Raw genomic sequence first — 20969 nt, 5'->3', positions numbered from 1 at the left:
CACATTTGGAACCAGCTGATGTGTTTGTAAACAGATTGAGGCAATGATTATGACAGGTTTAAAGATGAGTCGAGTTTTCTGATCATTCTTTCCAGTTTAATTATCACAGGAAAACTGAAGTCAAAATAAAAATGAGTGAACTCTTTTACACATGACATTTAACGGGAAACAGAACTAGAAATGCAGATCAAACCTGATTTGCAGGAACAGAGCTTTTATTTTTGTGAATTTTTCCAACAGGGTCAAACATGTTCAATACTTTTTATAATAATACGTCTGATAACAAGAAGGGCCCACAGTGGTGTGAGAGTTCAGCTCCGTCCACAGAAAGAAAGAAACCAGTAGCTAAATCATAGTGAGTATTAAACAGCGGTAGAAATGTTTCTAAGCTAGCGTCTTAATGCAGGAGGCTCCCGGTTTGGCTGTTCATGACGCAGGTTAGAAAACGTCAACCTGTGGTTTAAGTGAATTCCCAGCTGAGATGTGCTGGACGGGGTGTATAAGTATCAGACCTGACTCCTAACCACCGGGCTGCTTTGTTGACATGTTGCTAAGTGCTAACAGGTTGATTAAGAACATTAAAAAAAAAAAGAAATTGCCAATCTTCCTCTACACCATGCCAGATAACCCGTCACCTGCTCCCCTGTTTGAACTACACACAGTGAATAATTGTTGAAAAGCTTTGCTCTCCCATTTCGGTCCTGTCCTGTCTATGGCTGTGGAGGAGCTCCAAATTTAGAGCTCAGCTTGGTGACGAGGGCCATGATTTTGGGGTTGTTCTGATACTTGGAGATGTTGGCCGGGTTCTGGGCGACATCCTGGAAGGCGGCCATCACCTCAGGGTCCTGGAGTTGGATATTGGACAAAAATGGGGTCAACTTTGCTCACCCAGGGCATTTCCAAATCAGCTTAACAAAAACTGTTGGATGTTTTTTTGTTTTTTTTTTAACCATAGGTCATATGGTGGTCTTACTGATTCAACAATGCATAACAGCCATGTGTGGCTGAATGATTTATGTCAGGAGTAGGCAACTCCAGGCCTCAATTGCCAGTGTCCTGCAGGTTTTAGATCTCACCCTGGGTCAATACACCTAAATCAAATGATTAGTTCATTACCAGGCCTCTGGAGAACTTCAAGACATGTTGAGGAGGTAATTTAGCCATTTGAATCAGCTGTGTTGGATCAAGGACACATCTAAAACCTGCAGGACACTGGCACTTGAGGCCTGGAGTTGCCTACCCCGATTTATGTACTGTTCAGCATAAGAACTTGATTTAAATCAGGGGTGCCCAATCCCGGTCCTCGAGAGCTACCGTCCTGCAGCTTTTAGATGCATCCTTGTTCCCACACACCTGAATCACATGAATGGCTTGTTATCAGGCCTTTGCCAAACATGATGGCATGCTGAAGAGATCAAACCATTTGATTCAGCTGTGTCGGAGTAGGGATGCATCTAAAAGCTGCAGGATAGTAGCTCTCGAGGACCGGGATTGGGCACCCCTGATTTAAATCCAGACACACCAGCCTGTCTGGCACCAAGAACAATGTTGTATTGAAAGCCACTTAAATCACCAGTATGTTGCTCAGTCTGAACTTCAGTTTGTCATCTGGATCATGTCTACATGCCTAAAGGCTGCTGCCATGTGATCGGCTGACTAGACCAGGGGTCAGCAACCTTTAACACCATTTGAAGAGCCATTTGAACCCGGTTTCCATGAAAACGAAAACACTGGGAGCAGCAAATACTTTTTGACATCTAAAATGAAGATAACACTGTATATATTGTTTTTTACCTTTATGCTTTGTGTGAACAACTAAGGTGTGTTGCTTATGAAATCCATGAAGTGCTACAGAGAAAATTACATTTTATTTATGTAATTAACACATTTTGAACTCTTAAAGAAATATAACAAAAGGAAAGACACCCAGCTGAACTAAAATGATTCAGCAAACAAACACTGTTGTGAGCCGCCACCCTTATTTGGGCTTTTGGATCCTTGACCTGACTTTTAAAAAAATAACTGGAAAAAAAGTACTATGCTGCTAAAAAAGAAAAATAGATATTTGCAAAATTCTGCCTAAATATGTATTTTACCCGGTTAATGTGTCTGGCGGGGCGTGGTCTGCAGCGCCACTGCAGGGGAGGCGGACACACCTGAGCGGCACACGCAATCACGCCTCGCCGCCTTAACGTCTGTGCTGTTGTGTTGGTGTGTGTCGGGCTGTGAGCTGCAAAGCTACAGCCGGCTGTATGCGTAAAGCAACCGTGAGTGAAAAGTGGTCAATAAAGAGAAGCTGAAAAGCATGTTCATGCAAACATCGTCAGGTCTGCCGTGATATGTTTACAATGGGACTTCTGCTCCTGAACCTCTGCACACAGCATCTGCAAATCGGGGCTGTACGAAGTCACTTTCATCTTTACGCAGGACTGTAAGCTGTCATCTGTGAGGCGTGAGCGGTGTTTGTTTTTAACATAGTTCACGGTGGAGAATAGCTGCTGACATAATGTTAAAGGTGACATCAATGATTTTTAAATGTCAAAACGATGAGAATTTTTCCTAAACCAAGTAGAAATACAGTTTCTAGGTATCTGCCTTTATTGAGGTGCTGGCTACACTGTGCAGACAGCTTTGTCAGTGAGTAAAAATTAGAACAACAACTAAATTCATCTCCATGCTGCCCTAAAGGCTAAAATAATCATTTGTTACTGTGTGGAAAAACAACCAACCCACTCCTGAAGCTCCCTGGTCTAAGTGTGCGCATCAAAATTGTTCTATTAGCCGTCCTGTCTACAAGACTCTCCTCAGCACCGTGTTACGTGTTAAAATAACCAACCCTAACCATGGGACAGCTGTGATGTGGAGGACAGAGTTAGTCACCTTCATGGCATTAAGCAGCTCAGGATCTTTCAGGAGTTCACCTAGACCAGCCATGCCGGGACCAGCTCCGGCTCCACCTGGGAATCCGCCTGGGAATCCACCCGGACCTGCCAAGCAATGATTATAGACTTATACTTGCACTTATGTGTCTAATAAATGGATGCATAACAGAACCCTGACATGAACACACAGCTTCACACATTGTTCTCACCCTGGACGTTGCAGACACGGGATGATCAATAAAACAATCAGTGTTTACAGGAGTATAAATTATGGGACTCCATCATAAGGCATTCGGCAGTAAAATGAGTTGCTTTTGCTCTCCTACCTGGGAAGAATCCTCCTCCAGCCTGTCGTGCTTCCTCTTCCTGTTGCAAAACAATGAATGAGACATTCATCAGTGTCATACAGTTTTTGGATTTTTTCACTCCTGGAAAATCTGTGGAATTCCTCCCAGCAACTCACCCTCTGAGCCCGTGCGTGCTCCTCTCTGGCTTTCTTTATCCGGTCTTGCTTCTCTTTGATCTCCTTCTCTTCTCTCTTGCGCTCATATTTGCGTCTGTGCTCTATGATTTTGTTGGCCTGAAAATTACAAAGAGTTCATCTGCATTAAGATCGTGTAAACAGATCAGGACTTTGCTGTTTAACTGCAACCTTCTACATATTGAACTACCTGCATTACTGTTCCCACCAAAAAAATGAAACTGTGGCAAAGCGTTTTTTAATCTTTCTGTTCACTTCACTATTACCTTTGGCTGGACCTCCTTCAGCATTGCACTGGCATCCTCATCATAGTCCAGTTTACAGGCTGTGGCCAGGTCCCTGGCTGCCTCCTCCCAGTGTCCCAGCAGCCTGCAGCAGGACAAACATCAATTTACTGACAATATTTGGTTTCCATTTCCAGTTACCTTCTTCAGAACTTTAATAACTCACATATTTAATCACTTTAGGACTTATATGGCTGCTTGAGTTAAAGGTATTTCTAAAAGCTCCTAAAAAGCCTTCAGTTGATCCAAAATGCTGCACCTGTAGCACCAACAGAGACTAGACACAGAGATCAAATTTCTCCCACATTAGCTTCTCTTCTCTGACTCACTGCTAAATCCATAATTGAATTTACAATCTTTTTCCTCACATATAAAACCCTGATCAATCAGTCCTCATCAAATCATCCTGTTACTCTCATAGAGCACTTCACTCTCACACTGCAGGCTTACTTGTGGTTTCTAGAAGTAGAATGGGAGGCAGAGCCTTCAGCTTTGAGGCCCCAGTTTGGATTCAAGAGACAGACACCCTCTGAAATATCCTTTAGTTAAGAAGCCACTACTGGGCAACATTACATTTTCTCTACTTTCATTTGTCATCATCTCCCTATGCACTCCTTTTTTTCCTTTTCCTTCACCCCCAACAAGTTTTTTTTTAAATAAATAAAACCGAACTGAACTAATTGAATACAGTGAAGCAGAGCTGACAGAGATCTGCTTAACATCACCTCCCTTAATCTGACTCACTGAAGTGTTTTTGTCTGTTGTTGGTGCTATTTGGAGCATTTTTAAGGCCCCATTCACACAGGCCAAGAGGGAAAATGCACATTCCTCCATCTGTTTGGTGATTGGTGGTTGCTGAGGGCTGCTGGCTGTTGCTAGGTAAAAGAGGGTGCTGTACCAAAAAACCTTGTCACATGTAGTTTGCATGGAAGACATCAACTTGTCTGCAAACTTTAAAATTTTACTCTCCGACTGGTTGTGAAAGCTGAAAAAGTGTGACATGAACCAGAAATGGACAATATTCGCCTTCAAAATAAAAGCATGTCTTATCACTGCAAACATCATGAGCACTGACCAGCCCATTTAGGGGAGTAATTCAGGCCTGAATGATGCTTTTGCGGAAGTTTGGAATGAGAGTTTGGCTATGTTGCCTGTGCAGCAGAAGCTCTCTCGTACCTGTGAGCTTTCCCCCTCCACTTGTAAGGCTGTGCAGAGTCTGGATTGATGCTGATGGCTCTGTCACAGTCTCTTATGGCTGCGTTGGGTTTCTGCATCTGGATGTAGACACTAAAACGAAGAGAATAACCAGTTACACTCAAAGGCATTCAGAACAGACGGTATCTGAGGGAAGAAGAGGCAGTGGTTTCAAATGAAGGACACAGTGGACTCTCACCTTGCTCTCTTGGCATAGAGGATGGCAAGGCAGGGGTTAAGCTTGATGGCTTCAGTGAAAAGATCCAGAGCTTTCTGCAGATCACCTAAAATATATTTAAAATGAGACATTACAGATCATAGAGTCCTTTTAATTTCTTCTTCCATGTACAGGGAGAAGCATTCAGGAATTGCATTCACTGTTCATTGTAAACAGACCATCAACCCACCTTCTCCTAGAGCGTTAATGGCCTCCATCTTCTTCTCATTGGCCTGGTCCATCATTTCCTCTGTGACCTGTGGGAGAGTATGGATATCTATGCCTCAAGTCTCTCTAAAATTTAAAATATAGTAATTTCTCTGTCTCTGAATCTTAGTCAGGGGCTCAGCTTCCAACTAAGATAGGGTTAAATTTTGATTTAATGTATGTGCATAATTTTACCTCAATGTCTTCAAGCTCGCCCATATCCTGCGGGTCATCAATGTCTGGCTCGATCACTCCCTCTCTGTCGATTTCTGAGAAACCAAACACAAAAACATAACATAAATAATTAAGACGGGAGCAGTTTGTTCTATAACTTGGAGGGTAGACAATTACTCGCATCAGCATCCCTGCAGGACTGAACCATTATTGTTGGCGGGGAACGTTTACTCAGCTCCACACTAACTGAAATAAGCTCAATGAAATTATTGGTGTAGCTTAAAAACAGGTTAACAGCTAGCAAAAACTGCACCACATCTCAGCTACCAACAAGGGATATAATGTAAAAACATTCTATGTTGGGATGTTACACCAATTTTTATGTGACCACATCAGAACTGTTACATATCAGTGAGCTATTTTTCTGCACATGCGTCCAGCCACATCTCCACTGTGCTCCATCTGTCGATAGCATTAGCTTTTTCAGCCTGGATGGAAAAAATTCTATCCTGATCTGAAATGGCTCAAGTTGAAGCCAATTGGACTTCTTTTGGGTTTCACGTCTCATCCAGTAAGCCCCTTCAGCTCTAAAAGCTCACGGGATTGTCAGTGTGGAAACACGAATGGTGGTTAAATCAAAACTGGATGTAGACTGCCTCCTGTTCTCTGTCCAAAATGTGAACATTAGAATCCTCAGGAGAGCATCCTTTGTCCTTTAAAGGCAAACATACAGCCCAGTCTCATCCTGTAGAAGAGGTGTTGTGCCATGTGGCTGTGGAATGGTCGCTCTCATGTCTATAACCAAGCACTCCTCTCTGCACTGAGTTGTTTAGCTAGGGTTTTTGTCTGAGTGTGTGGCTGGGTCTGAAGTGCCGTGGATGACAGCGTTATTCTCCCAGTCACTGTGCTCCTCACTGGTTGATGCTTCAGGTTCTTTTCGGTGCATTTTTGGTGACTTGATAAAGGCCCAGTTTGGATATCTTTTAATATGTTTATGTCTGTGTGTTTTCCCCGGCATCCTCCTTGGTGAACTTAATGTTTGTATCCTGATGGTAACTGTTCAAGTAATTTCTCTTTAGTATTCTTACTTGATTCTTGTGTTAACTCCCTCATTGTTATAGTTTAGAAATATTTAGAATAAGGAATTTAGATGATTGCGGGTAAGCTCTGAGTCTGTTTCAGTACTAAATAATGATGTTAAAATGCTTTAATAGGATGTAAATAGAAGTGTTTTCTGTTTATTTATAATTAATTAAAACATTCATTGATAAATAAAGGACTAGCAGTTAAAGTGTACTCTATTAAAAAAAATCTTCTGTAAATTGTGTTCATTATTTCATTTAATCTATTAAATTTACAGCATGTAAATCAAAGCTCCAGGCTGTCATGAAACAAAGTGTTGAGTGGGGCATACAGTACCTATTTCACTCTCCTCGCTCTCAGACGGCACAGCAGGCGCAGGCTCAGGCTCAGGAGGCGAAGCTGTGGTGGGTGGAGGGCCACAGGGACAGCCACCCTACAAGTCAGAAAGCACGCTTTGTTACGATGAGGTGTAATTTCTGACATTAGCATGAAGTAAAAGGCAATTAAATAATATTTTAGGCATCACCTGGCATGAGTCACTTGTCTTGGGTGGTGGAGGGATTGTTGCACCCATGCTGCAAAACAGAACAATAAAATAAACACAAAACATTAAATTTTAAGACATTGTTTTGGAGGAAAAGCCTAAACAGATATTGCAACAGGGTTACTTCACCTGAACATATTGCTTAGTTAATTTCTCAACATTTTAGTGTAATCAAATCATATACACCATCAGATTTAAAGTTACGTCCCTCTCCTTGGTACCACTTCACTGAACCACAGCATCTAAAACTGCAAAAAGTGAGCTTAAATTGAGTAAAACAAGCAGCGCACAAAGTAAGGCCACTTTAATGATCCCTGGGTCGCTGGTTTCTGATGATGATTTTGAGATCACATCCTGTGTTGCGAGACCCAATCTTTGTGGCGTGTTGGCCGGTTCTGCACCTCTTGAGTTTTGTAACTTGGTTCGTTGCCCCGCAGAAGTCGCAGGTTGTTTGAAGACACAAGTGTACGATCGTGTACTGACGCCCGGAGGGAGATATTGCAACTGTTTGAAAACGTGTGTAGAAAGAATCAACCCCCCCCCTAAAAAAATGACACTCAACAAAGTCTTGGCTTCAAGTTTTGACTCCTTCTCTTTCTTATCGGCACTTGTGATGCGATATTGTCGGAGCCCTAACAACTATCATTTAGGAAAATACTGCAGCGACTTTTTCATGGCTTAACAACCAGTATAAGCCTGTATCTGTGTGATGACGGTACGGAGTGAGCAAAGCGATCACAGCGGACGATATATTGGCACCTTAAAACATTCATTCTGTGAACTTTGATTTGAGATTTTGGCCCACATGCCTCTATGATAATAATTGTGAGGACAGATGCTGAGAAGGTGTACTCACTAGCCCCTTACCCTACCTAACCCTATTTAACCTGTCCCAAACCTTTAAAGACCGTTCTTTTATCCCCACAGGAAGTTGTGTCAGACCCCCAACAATCATAGTGGGCTCCTGGTGAGCCCAAGAGTGTAGTAAAACAAAACCTGTATTCAAATCCATCAGAAAACTAATGATTTGTAGTTAGGTGTTAAAAAATTAAGTTAGAGCTCAGCAGCACACACATATATCAGATCTGTCCTTTGGTGGGTGTCTGAATACTAGTAGTCTAGTTTTTAATGTTTTGGCTAATTGGTTTTTAATTCAGTTTTTCAAAGCAGTTTATTTCTAAAAATTCTCAGCAGCACAGACAAAAGTCTGCTACTTTAGTTAAAGTTACAGTGCTGAAAATCTCACCACCAGATGTCAGTCTTTTGCAGACTGCAGTCAACTGATTTCAGCTTGTTTTTAAACCCCCCCAATTCAAGTGCATAATCCCATCGAACTTCTGCAGGACAAACAACTGACTGCAGTTCATCTGTATTGAGTACAGGCTGTCAGTCAGCTGTTTACCTCAGTTGTCAATGTGTTTCTAGGTCTATTTACACTGGAGGCAGCTGTAAAACTGTGAAAGCTTTGAAAGAGTCTGAAACGAATCGCTTTCTTCAGATAACAGTGTCACTGAGGTTTGTTTATCACATGGAACAGCGATTTTTAGGACACAAGAGACTAAAATTACCTGGCATAATGTTAGCTTATAACCAACTTTTGTTGTTTAGCCTGCTCATTGTCTGCTCAGGAGGGTCGCGTGTCTAATCGGCTGACAATACCCAACTGTGACAATATCAAGAATAAATAAGCACGTTTATGCACGTTTCTGTGTGTTAGACCTCTCTGAGTTCAATTTAGGAGATGAGGCTTGAGATGAGGAGCAAGAGGATGATGTTTTATTAAGATGCCATCATGCGTTTTTCACTTCTTTGGTGAAGGGGACCGATAAAACCTAGGTGTAACTTTTCATATCTTGAGTGGGAAGGCGCAGACACAAATTAAATCTCACCTCCACCGTACGCGAACGCTTACGATTTCTCTGCGGCCTCTGACGTATGCTGCTGGTCTCTACCCACATACAGTGATGTACATGTCAGTCACTGTATTCAAGTTTGCAGGGTAACATGGCGGCTTCCATAAAGTGACACCTGCTCCTCTGTATTTTTTTAAGAGAACTAATTAGTTTATGAGAACCTCAATTTGTTGGAAATGTAATTACACACTAATCGATGCATATTCTTAAGCACAATATCTTTTTATATTAAACAAACTCAAAAAAAATAAGTGACTGCACCTTAAAAATATATACAAATAATAGTACCACAGTCCGAGCTGTTCAGATGAAAAAACAAAACAGTTTTCTGCATTGCAGAGTTGAGGTATTAACATCAACGGAAGCAAAACAACCTCTGGGGTTTTAATTTAACAATTAGTTGTGTTGTGAGGCTTTGCTTTGTGCACCCTACGGTGGGGGGGCCGTGTTCTTTACCGTTAGGTGGGCGGAACAGGGCATGTGGTCAACTCTACAGTCTGTTTCAGATCTCACCTAAGCACTTGTTTTGGCATTATGAAAAAAAAAAATCATCTGTGATTCCTTAAACCAGGAAGACCAGCATTAGACAATGGCTTCCCACTGTTTTTAGCAACAGGTAAGTTCCCAGTGTACTGACTTTAGCAGCCACGTCCGGAAGAAGCCCATCTCTGGAAGGTGCAGGATCCCGGGATTAGCCTCGCACAACTGCACGAAGCCTTTCAGCTCGGCCACTTTCCGTGGGTCCATGCTGCAGTTTCACGTCCACCAGACGGAGCTCTAGGTGCAGGGGGAAACCAGAGAGGAAAAACAATCAACAGCTTAGCAAAGTCCGAAGTTGTGTTTAGCTGCACGTAAACAAATGACAGCATCCGTAAGCTAGGTATGCTAACGCACAAGGATTGAATGAGCGTGCGCAGTAACCAGCTCCACAGTTCAATATAAAACCAGCACCAAGCGCTACTGAAGCTTTATAAATGAACCAACCACGCAACGCCTATGAGTATTGACTGTTTCAGGGGTCGTAGGTCAGAAGTTTCTAGAAATGTGAATTCATCTGTGACGCGGCGACCGTTTGACGCATAATAACGTCGTTAGCTTGCTGCACCGCGGGCCATGATTAATGAAAATAGTTCGTAGATGCAAACATTATTTTCAGGAATAAAAGCAAACTCACCCCGCCGAAGATATGCCTAACTGACAGTTAAGGAAAAAACACACAGAAGAAGCCTGCAGTCGATGTTAGTACTATAATACACCTTCACCGACAGTGGCGTCGCTCCTGGGTTTTCATTCAGGCGTGTTATCGGACAGACCAAGGGGGTAAGGGTGGTATGTGCCCTGAGCATGGCCTGACAGAAACGGTTCCGCTTCACAGCGCGTGCGAATCAACTCAGCTCCTCCAAACTTTGTAAACCCTAGAAGTACGAGATTATTTCATTAGAGGGGTTAATGAACCCAAGTAGTAAAAGTGTTAACATTATTTTCTTCTTATATAAATATCTGTAAATAGAAATATTAAAAAATAATATTTAATATAAATATATATATAAATATTTAATATTCTTTCTACTGACATAGTGAACAGCATTTCCTGTAGTTGTACTGGATCATTTTAATATAACAGTGCATTTAGATTTTTTTTTTACTAGTCATGGCTGTATCAGCATCGTGACAATAATAATAAATAAATTAATAAGCACTTTAACAGGCAAACAGTCACAAAGCGCTGTATACAAGAAGAGGAACATAAATACGAAAAGTTAGTGCAATAATAGGCAATAAAAACATACAAACCCATCCCACCTTGAACCTTGTCTCGTTATTCCCTGAAATGTCACGCTCAGGGTTAAAATGCACAGGCAGCATGTTACCTCATCATTGAGTGGGCCAGTTTTCCCGGAGTCTAGCCTCCCAGGCAGCAACGCGCCTGACGGTTTAGGCACTTTCATTTTCTAATCATATACGCTGAATTTCATAGTGTAAATCGCTAATAAATATACACGTATTTGTTGTTTCTACCATGTAGTAGAAATGCTAGAAAGAAGCTCCTGTAATAGTCTACTTTTTTTTTTCTTGTTGTAAGTTAAAATCATACTAAATAATAGAGTGACAGTGTTGTGCTGGTTTCTAGTTTAGTAGTTTATTTTTTTTATGAGAGAGCAATGTTTGTGACTTGTTTTTACAAGCTGATGGTGTATTTTATGGAGGACATACAGTGCCTCAATGAATCAAATAAATACATCATTCAGTAAATAATAAAATCTGATAATTAATTAAAATATGAAATAATACATTAAATAAATCTATACATAATTAATTGAAATATCAATAATGCCATTTAAAACATTTAATAATTTATTTGTTAACAATTTTAATTAATTACATTTAATTAATTGTTTAACTAGTTATTTGATTATTTTTGGCACTCGATAGCCTCCATTTTATTGAGTGTACAAATGACTAAAATAAAAGCTGCTTGTAGTCGGTTCAACAAGTAGGAAAGGGAGAGGGTTCCGCTTCTCTACCTGGGAAACCAAACTCAGGGAAGCAATTCTCATGAACTACAAACGAGCGTGGCTAGCAGACGTGAGAATAGCGAGCTAGCTAGGTGTAGCTGTCATTCAGGGTACATATAACTGCTGGAGGAGAGACTGTTAACCTCGGTAAGTGATAATAAGTTACTTCAGAGTGTCTCTGTGAATATGAGTGCTCGGTAGTTCGCTGACTGTCACACTTTGTTCCGCAGGGGAGCGACATGCTGTGACTGATCGGTGTCCTCAAGTTGCAGCAACAATGTTGCTCTCAGCGAGCGCCTTGGTGAGGACCGCTGTCAAGCTGATGCCACGGACCTGGAGTGGAGGTTAGAGACAGTAACTTTACAATCACTACAATGACATTACTGTGCAAAAGTCCTGAACCATGCCTCTCTTATGTACATGTTGGGTGGGAAATGGGGAAAAAAACCCGTCTAGAGACAGTATATAAGGCAATAACAGAGCTTGAATAATTCTAACCAGCTTGAAAGTCAATATTTGGTACGACCGCCTTTATTCTTCAACACAGTCTAATGTCTTTTAGGCAGCTTTCTTTTCATTTCTTTAAGTAATCTTCAGGAATAGTTCTCCAGGATTCTTGAAGGACATTTAAAGCTCTTCTCTGGATGTTGGTTTTGTTCTGTTCTCTTTCAACATGATCCCACACTGCTCCAATAATGTTGAGGTCTGTGCTCTGGGGAGGCCAATGTGTGTTTTTCTAGGTATGCTTTTACTGCATTGGTAGTGTGTTTGGGATCATTATCATCCTGAAAAATCAATCAGACACTTTCCAGATAGTATCCGGTTGTTAAGTGATGACGTATAAACCCTGTTTCCATTAAGGCTGGTGTCTTTTAAAAGTGTTTGTATTGTGTTCAGTTTAATCTGAACAAGCCCTTAAAATAGTCAGTGATCACTGGCTGATCACCTCTCTGGGTTTTTATTACCGCCATTTGTCTGCAGCACGTTGTAAAGCTCAGTTGATTTAAACCAGCTTATTGTTTGGGAGCCGCCAAATATTTTAATGTGTCAGAAAAGTATCACTCTGAGGCTAACGAAGATTTGAATGGGTGCATGAAGCTGTTGTTCATAGCAAGTAATCCAAACTATGCAGCAGGATATCAGTGACTAACCACGTGCTGGGGATGGATCATCACAGGCGTTCTGCTGACTGAAGTTTGGTCCATTTTCAGTGTCTTTTTCCTGTTGTACGATTGCATTTGTCTTTGCCCATTGGGGTCTCTCACATTAACTTTCATTGAGAGCAAAAAAGTTTGCGTTCATCCTCCAACTTCACTGTGCTAATGTGTTTTTATTTTCCATATCAACCATAGCTCTGTCAGCTAGCCCAACTTCAGTAACCTTACAAACATTGCTGCTGTTTAGTTTTCTGTCTTCATGCATGTCCAAAGTGATTGCTGCGCTGTACTTTTCATTTTTCAGGATAACTCAGTCAGAATATGGTGTATCATCTTTGGATAGAAACTAGCGAACTTACTCCCCACTAACCTCTAACTTCATAAATCCTGTTTTTCATGGATGCCTGAATCTTAAACTTGATTGTTGCATCTGGTAGAGCAGCCACACTTTTTACTTCATTACAAACTAAAGAATTTTGGCACTTTTTAGCTCCCAGTGATGCCGCAGTGTTTGTTTGAGTTGAAGAGGAGTTTGGACCCTGAAACGGCGAATGACGTCAGACTTAAAAGGCAGATTGCATGGTAGATCAAAGTCTGATGGTACTTTTCTGCATTCATAATTCCATCAATTTTGACAAGATCCCCAACACCACTGGCTTAAATGCAACTCCAAACCATGATAGAGCCTCCACCCTGTTTTACAGATTGCTGTAGACACTCACTGTTGCACCTCTCTCTTGACTTCCCCTGTACGTACTGATGACAGTTTGAACCAGAAATGTCACATTTGGATTCAACACTCCATCAGACCTGTTGTCACTGATTTTTGGTCAAGTTCTTGTGTAATTTGGCATCCCTCAACCTTCCACTGAGACCATTTCTAATGACCCTTCAGTGAACAGTAGGTGGATCAACAAAAGGTTCTTATGGACACAGCCACCCCTGTGCGTCTTCATTTGGCTCGAAACTTTTGCACAGTACTGGAGCTTAGATCCACTGAACTGAACTGGCATGTAGTTACAATGCCATGATTTTTTTTTTCTTCTTCCTGATTTATTTATTGATTATGTGTCCCATTTATGTGGTTTAGCTAATGAATGTGCAAAGATGACCTGAGAAAATACAAAATGTGGTCCTTAAATGAAGGTTTAATTTAAAAAAAAAAAAAAAAAAAAAAAAAGTTAAATTGAAATTGCACTCCGCTTTCCAAAAATGTGGTTAATTAATCACAGTTCATGATTTAGCAAAATACTTTTTCACATTGGGTCAGGTAGGGTTTTTTTTCTCCTTATTAAATAAAATATTCACTTAAAACTGAATTTTGTATTTACTCAGGTTATATTTTTCTAATTAAAAAAACAAATGTGTTTGTTGATGAGCTTGATGAAGATGTGTACCGACTATGCAGAAAACGAAGAAATCAGGGAAATGCTTTTTCACAGCACTGTACTGATGGGCTACTCTAACTTCACCATTGCTTCAACCTGTAAAATACAGCATATGTTGATGCTCAGATAATAAATATCTAATAAAGTCATAATAATTTAATGTTGTCCAGCGCCGCTGTGCTTTTTACTTGTTTATATAAAGGTATGTTTTGTAATCGCTCTTTTAAAAAAATGTAACTTCAAACCTTCACCACCAGTGGGCAGCGATTTACCCGTCGGTACACTGAAATACTTTCTGATGCGAGACGCTGCTCTATGCTGATAAAGCTGCTGTGACGCAACTTATTGGTTTGCGAAGCCTGGAGCTGATCGTTGTCACTCCCCCCCACCTCTAGGTGATTGCTAAATGAGCCCCCCCCCCTTTTTTTTTTAATGGTTTTGTATGGATAAAGTTTTACATATTGGCTGAAATCAGACACACCGTAACTGAATACATATGTATAATATTACATTTGCGCTAGTTTTACACTTTAAAAAAATCTGTTAATGTCACAGGGCTTAGATCACTCACCAATTTTAATAGTCAGTTGTCCCATGACATCCTGTTGTTACCTAGTAACATGAGCAAAAGGTAAGTAGGTGGGAGATAATAGATTGTTAATGCAACTGATTTCTCTCTCTATCTCATTTTGAAGACACCCACTCGTCCCACTGATATGTTGCATGAAACCGTAAAGACAGCCAGACTTCTACCCAGTAAATAATCATCGGGATGCTTTGTAGTGGCCTGAAAATTGCTATAAATGGGGTTGGGTCTTTTATTTTTATTTATTTTTTTTTTATTTTTTTAACTTTTACTAACGTTTAGTACCGAACTCTAAAATTGTTTAAAAAGATGCATGAGAAAAAACTACTATATTCAATACTCCAGCATCGCCCAGCGGACAGAACTGATATAACTTTGCTTTAGTCAAACTGAACTGACCAAAGCACCTGTTTACAGTCTGTGTGTGTTTCTGTCTGCAGGATGTATTTGGTGCCTGTGCAGAAACATTTCTGTGAAACCTGGCGGGTTGAAGCCAAAGACGGTTCCACCTCGTTACCTTGGCCAGCCCAGTCCTTTCACTCATCCGCACCTCATCAAACATGGTGAGTATTGTTTACAGTGGACAGCTGATCTTGTAAAATGTCATTTCTTAATTTATTTCTTTAAGGAAAGCATGCTTCTCCTCAGGTGAGGTAACCCCAGGTTTGAGCCAGACGGAATATGAGCTCCGCAGACACCGACTGGCCTCGCTTATCGAGGCTCAGGCCGAAAGACTCGGACCTTCTGCTTCCTCCAGCACCCATGTGGCCATCATTTTGTCTCACCCAACTAGATACATGACCAATGACATCCCTTATCCCTTCCATCAGAACCAGGTGAGCACTTGCTTTCAAGTTGCATTCAGTTCAGAATTCTTCAGAAAGGAGAAAAAATTGGATTTTGCTCTTCTTCCTTTTCCTGGGTGAAATTCCTGGGTAAGTTTTTACTAATTCATCTCAAAACACGTGTTCCTCAGGATTTCCTCTACCTCAGTGGTTTTCTCGAACCTGACAGTGCCTTGGTTCTTCACGGGAAGGGTCAACCAGACCAGGCTATTTTGTTCGTCCCTCGCAGAGACCCGGGGAGAGAACTGTGGGACGGACCGCGGTCTGGGAAGGACGGAGCAGCTGCTTTGACTGGCATAGAGAGAGTTCATAGCATAGAAGAACTGGGTGTTGTACTCAAGAGCCTGAAAGGTGGGTGCATGGGAGTGGTGGGGGGGGGGGGGGTTACTCTTTGCAATCCTGCGGAGAGAAAAAAAAAAGTGTTATGGTTCATTCCTACCAGATCACTAACTGCCATATCTTTCTCTGAGAAAGGAAAAGGAGGCCCAATGGTTTTGGGTGGTCAGTCTGAATTACGCATGTTGCTTGAATAAAGAAGCAAAGTGACACTGCTTCAGGGTCTTTCACAAACCTTATTATCGCAGGAATATATATGGATGGATGGATGGAGTGTTCTGGAAGCAAAACTTCTGCCCAGGAGTGGTGGCCCTATCAAATTAACCTCAAGGTCAGAAAATCTGCAAAAGACCCACAAGTTTCTTGCTTGTACAGTTTGGGGGGAATTAGGTTTATAATGATGCAACAAGCCACACGTTTGGCATTATGGCCATAATACACAGCACAGGGGAAAACCAACCACAGCATATCAGCACAAGCACTTCGTATCAACTGTCAGCACGGTGAATGGGCTCATTTTCCAGCCACAGGACTCGGGCACCTTGAAGTCATTGAGTTGACAATGAACTCCTCTTCATACCAAAGTATTCTCCACGCAGACAGGAGGCCCTCTGTGCAGCAGCTGAAGCTTGGCACAAATTAAGCCATGCATTAGGACTATGATCCCTAACAGCAAATGGGTGAAAGAGAAAAATCAAGGTGTCAGTCAGACCTCACCTGACAGGCCTAGACTCGCCTCAAGTCCAGACCTCAGCACAACTAAAATGCTTTGGTGGAAGTTTAAGAGAGCTGTGCATAAATGAATGCCCACAAACCTCAATGAGGTGAAGCAACGTTTCTCCACAATTATGTAAGAAACTGATAATTGAGGTTATTGCTGCTGAGGTGGGTTGCTCTTCATCTTCATAAACGAAGAGCAGGTGTACTCAAAACTTCACTAGAAGCAATAAATAAGGATTCTAGAGTTGTGCAATGTGTGACCTGTTGATTATTGTTCTGTGTTCACATTTTTTTGGCTCTGCACCTGCGGATCTGCATGGATTCTTTTGTCCTTCAACTGTAAAATGCTAATGGGGTATTGTCATCAGCCCATTGAACAGCCGGGTGGATGTGATAACTTAAGAGTGAGGCAAAGTAGGATTTACAAATTGATACCATAGGTGCATCTACTCAAAATCTGGGATGAGTATATAATATAATTTTATTGACTGATGTGAAGACGTTCTTTTTGACAGGACGGTAGTAAAGAAAGATGGGACGTGTGTGGTAAATAAAAATGCAGTTGTTGGATAAATGCTTTCCTATTTCAGTGCCAAAACTTTTCATTTAGGTATTAAAATGTTTTTCTTTTTTTTTTTTCTATTTAGCTCTTTTATCACTTCAAATTCACTCTTAGCATTTCTGTCTTCTCTGATCCTCTTCCAGGCACTATGCTGTGGTACGACACTTCTCAGCCGGCTCACCCTCAGCTCCACCAGGCTCACGTGTGTCCCGTTCTGGAGGCGGGGCCGACACCACGCACTCTCAGACCTCTCATACACTCTCTCAGGGCCCTCAAAAGCTCAGCCGAAGTGGCTCTCATGCAAGAAGCGGGTCGAATCACGGCACAGGTTGACGTTTAAATTGGTTCTTGTGAAGCTCTTGAAGACTCCAAGTGAATGTTAGATTTATGAAGTGTACTTGCAGCAGCTCATATTGTTATCTTTCAGGCTTTTAGGAGGACAATGGCTCTGTCTCAAGGAGATGTGGATGAAGCTGTCCTGTTTGCTAAGGTGACTTCTGTGATGACCTTTGTCTTCACTGCCTTTACGTGTGCGAGCAGTCATTATCTTTGTGTCTTTCATTGATTAGGCTCATGATGTAATTATTAGAACAGTAAGTGTTAGTTTATTGATTTTTACAGTTGGAGAAGCAGCTTTGAAATTTTCCAAATTTCCCTCCTAATTTCACGAATCTGCTTTAAAAGAGCAGGTATGGAACTCCAGAGAGTTGTACCTTAAACTGAAAATGCTGTTTAAGTCTTACAGTGTCTACTTTATTTGTTACGTACTGTACTGTGCAAAAGTCTTGAGCCTCCCCTCCATTCTTTGTATTTAACATAACCTTTTTTCCAGTTTGATTTTGAGAATCGGATCCATGGTGCTAACTTTCTTGCGTACCCTCCTGTGATTGCTGGAGGAAATCGAGCTAATACTCTGCACTACATAAATAACAACCAAATAATCAAGGTAATTACTCCATGAACACGTCAGAGGACACAGATATTCCTGAGAATAATTACTTTACATGTATTTAAGTAGCATATATGACTCATTACGTTTTGCTCCCTCCTCTTTGTCTCCATCAGGATGGTGAGATGGTGTTGCTGGATGGTGGTTGCGAATACTTTGGTTATGTCAGCGATATCACTCGAACGTGGCCAATAAATGGAAAGTAAGTAAGCTGATTACCCTTAAAATATTTGGTGCCAACTGTTTACAGAAGTGATAGTTTGTTTAATGAGCTCATAAATATGGAGAGTTTATGCCCTCAAGAAGGACACAAAAGCTTTTTCAATATGGGGATCTGAAAAATTACCTACCACAGTGCGTATTGGCTTGCATAGCAACAGATGATCTAGTGTGGCAACCCTTAATAGAACCAGACATTTGTTTGAAAAAATAAAAAAAGGGGTGATCTAGCTTTTGGAAATGAGAGAAACTAAACTACAAAACTACAATCGCTGATTGTAGGTTTCAATCCTTTACGCCTTGAGTTGTGGCAGAAGTTCTTTTCCATCTGTTATCATGACTTCGCTAACGATAGAGTGAAGTTCCCATTTGTGCATCGCAGCCCATGAGTCAGTGTACAGTGTAAATTTGTCAAACTTCATTTTACATCCAGGTTTATTTAGTCATCTATTTGTTCCAAGTATTTGTTTCCAGAGTGCATGTGTTAATAAAGGTGGTTCACATCACCTCCAATCCTGGTTTGGTGATCGTGGTATTCAACTTTAAACTTCATTTTATCTGATTTCTAGAATTTAGGTCTCTTAAATTAAAGAAACTGTAGTCTGTTTTTGAAGGTTGATCAGTTCCAGTCACAGAAATAAACGTTTTGGTTTTTTTTGTGTTCAATACTAGATTCAGTCCTGCACAGATTGAGCTCTACGAATCCGTCCTGGAGGTCCAGCGTTCCTGTTTATCTCTTTGCTCTCCAGGCGTCAGTCTGGATCACATCTACAGCACCATGCTGGCTCTGCTGGGACGACAGCTTAAGCGGCTTGGCATCCTCGGGGCCAGTACCAGCGATGCTGAGGCGCTAAAGGTAATAATTGGAAAAACGGTGGGTGCCCAGATTGGTTGTGCACTTCATATTTAATGAGGCTCATCTGCACAGTGTCATGGTCCCTAGAGGAGGAGTCCGGACAAATCGTACTTTTCCTCAGAATTTTTACACATGCAGTGGACTTCAAGTGGTCGTCAAAGAAGTATAACAGGAATAACTACTCTGTTGTCGGGTCTTTGGCTGTCCGTATCTGCAACAGAGTATAATTTAGGCTTCAGAAGGAATGCTGGCGTTATATTCTTATGAAGTCAGATTTCCCTTTCAGTATTACAGGTGATATCTTGTGTCGGTAGTTACTAAAGCTGGAGCTTCAATTCAACATTTCAAAAAGTTTTTTTTTGTTGTTTTTTTTGTTTTTTTGTTTTGTTTTTTTGTGTGCAGACCAGATGACCTAATCCAGAGGATTCCTCTCAGGTCCATGCTGGACTTCCATTCATCTTTTATTTTGGTGTTTTAAGTGCTTTTTAATGTGGTTGTGCTTTGTTAAGGTTTATGTGAGGTTTGACTTTAGTAGAACCACTCGTCTGACTGCTGCAGCCTTTTTAACTATTTATTTATTTAAATTCCAGGCTGCAAGGCAGTACTGCCCCCACCACGTTGGCCATTACCTGGGCATGGATGTCCACGACACTCCTGAACTATCTCGCTCGCAACCTCTTCAGCCAGGAATGGCCATCACCATAGAGCCAGGTTTGAAATCCACACGGTTGCACCTGCATGTAAATGTTCTGTCCCGTTACCGTTACGGCTCACATTGTGTCTTGCTGCAGGGCTATACATCTGTGAAGACAACGACCAAGCGCCGAAGCACTTTCGAGGTCTGGGTGTCAGGATTGAGGATGACGTGGTTATCAGAGAGAAGGGAGGACCTCTGATTCTGTCCTCTGACGCACCAAAGACCATCGCTGATGTAGAGCGGGCCTGTGCACAGAGATAGAGCAGGGAGAGAAAGAGAACTGACCGAGTGCTACTCACTGCTATCTGTTTATATCCTGAGACTCAGGGCCGTGGTGCATTACAGGTGGGAGCACACAATAAGACTTTAGTTTTTAAGTCACAACAACCTGTTATCCTCACTACTCTGTCTATGAAATACTGGCTGCATTAGAGCAACTCAGCTCCAAGACATAAAACCAAACAGCCAAACATAAAGTTGCAATTCTTTATTTACAAAAAAAGGCAGATTACAGATTCTATCAGTGAGCCAAATCTGACACTAAAGCCTAAATCAACATCTACAAACAACAGCTAACATCCAGCTACCACAAAAGTATTTTACGTGATAAAACCGGTTGGATTCTCATCATGTTTTCTGAACTATGGTTCATTTTCATATCTCACTGAAGAAGTTGCACACAGAAGTGCATAATTGTTTTCCAACTCATACTGCAGTACAAAGGATCCAAAAACCTGAGTACTGAAAAGGCTGCTCGTCATAAATCTGGAGTTACTGTGATGTCTTCATTAATCTGCTGAATGTGAAAAAGGTCACAAGAGTGTCAGTGTGTGTTGGATTTTGTTTTTCTTTTAGCAGAGAGGAGAGTTGTGTTGTTTTCTAAATTATTGTGTATTAAAATATTTCCAATATTTCTTTCATAACTAATAAATTCAATGGGTTTAACTTGGGTTACTTATGGAGGATGTTTTGTTGGTCGATCATAGTGAGAGATGACATTTCCTTCACTATATTATAAGGGTCAGTTGTCCCCTTATGTCTTGGACAAAAAGGACAGTATTGTAGGACCATTCATTCAATTCAGTTTTTATCTACATGGTGTCAAATCACGACAGAATTCGCTTCAATGTGGTTTATATTGTAAAGTAAAGACCCTACA

General features: G+C 41.2%; 2 protein-coding genes across 4 annotated transcripts; one reads left to right on the top strand and one right to left on the bottom strand.

Annotated features, from left to right (window-relative positions):
• Positions 1-74: 74 nt before the first annotated feature.
• Positions 75-10313, bottom strand: st13 (ST13 Hsp70 interacting protein). Of its 3 annotated transcripts, none has more exons than XM_085270580.1 (13): positions 10154-10313; positions 9617-9756; positions 7049-7097; positions 6859-6955; positions 5461-5534; positions 5249-5315; positions 5041-5125; positions 4824-4934; positions 3630-3732; positions 3346-3462; positions 3209-3248; positions 2881-2987; positions 75-845 (listed from the first exon to the last, which is right to left on the bottom strand). In XM_085270580.1, the coding sequence occupies exons 2-13, from the start codon at positions 9724-9726 to the stop codon at positions 711-713; spliced, it is 1095 nt and encodes a 364-aa protein (XP_085126706.1). In that variant the 5' UTR covers positions 9727-9756; positions 10154-10313; the 3' UTR covers positions 75-710. The 3 variants fall into 3 exon arrangements, with proteins under 3 accessions (XP_085126706.1, XP_085126709.1, XP_085126707.1); XM_085270583.1 differs by lacking the exon at positions 10154-10313 and adding an exon at positions 9964-10081; XM_085270581.1 differs by lacking the exon at positions 10154-10313 and adding an exon at positions 9874-10011.
• Positions 10314-11494: 1181 nt separating this feature from the next.
• xpnpep3 (X-prolyl aminopeptidase 3, mitochondrial) lies at positions 11495-20764 on the top strand. Its single transcript, XM_085270579.1, has 12 exons — positions 11495-11642; positions 11726-11839; positions 15067-15189; positions 15275-15462; positions 15603-15822; positions 17233-17417; positions 17517-17579; positions 17922-18035; positions 18155-18240; positions 18930-19113; positions 19704-19824; positions 19905-20764. Exons 2-12 carry the CDS (start codon positions 11773-11775, stop codon positions 20069-20071), a joined length of 1518 nt encoding a protein of 505 aa, XP_085126705.1. The 5' UTR covers positions 11495-11642; positions 11726-11772; the 3' UTR covers positions 20072-20764.
• Positions 20765-20969: the final 205 nt, after the last annotated feature.

The sequence above is a fragment of the Mchenga conophoros genome, linkage group LG4, assembly GCF_057382185.1.
Source record: "Mchenga conophoros isolate Kocher_MC1m ecotype Shallow Benthic linkage group LG4, M_conophoros_male_GT1.1, whole genome shotgun sequence".
NCBI lineage: Eukaryota > Metazoa > Chordata > Actinopteri > Cichliformes > Cichlidae > Mchenga > Mchenga conophoros.
The sequence above is the reverse complement of the archived record's forward strand: the minus strand, read 5'-3'. Positions and strand labels throughout refer to the sequence as shown.

What these genes read in the sequence shown, in the direction of transcription:
- st13 (XM_085270580.1), bottom strand. Translation starts at nt 9,726, where the DNA reads ATGGACCCACGGAAAGTGGCCGAGCTGAAAGGCTTCGTGCAGTTGTGC. An exon ending in CTCTATGCCAAGAGAGCAAG is followed by an intron (nt 4,935 to 5,040) that starts GTGAGAGTCCAC and finishes TCTTCGTTTTAG; the next exon opens with TGTCTACATCCAGATGCAGA. An exon ending in TGGAGGAGGATTCTTCCCAG is followed by an intron (nt 2,988 to 3,208) that starts GTAGGAGAGCAA and finishes ATTGCTTGGCAG; the next exon opens with GTCCGGGTGGATTCCCAGGC.
- xpnpep3 (XM_085270579.1), top strand. Translation starts at nt 11,773, where the DNA reads ATGTTGCTCTCAGCGAGCGCCTTGGTGAGGACCGCTGTCAAGCTGATG. An exon ending in CGGGTCGAATCACGGCACAG is followed by an intron (nt 17,418 to 17,516) that starts GTTGACGTTTAA and finishes GTTATCTTTCAG; the next exon opens with GCTTTTAGGAGGACAATGGC. An exon ending in AAGCTGTCCTGTTTGCTAAG is followed by an intron (nt 17,580 to 17,921) that starts GTGACTTCTGTG and finishes CCTTTTTTCCAG; the next exon opens with TTTGATTTTGAGAATCGGAT.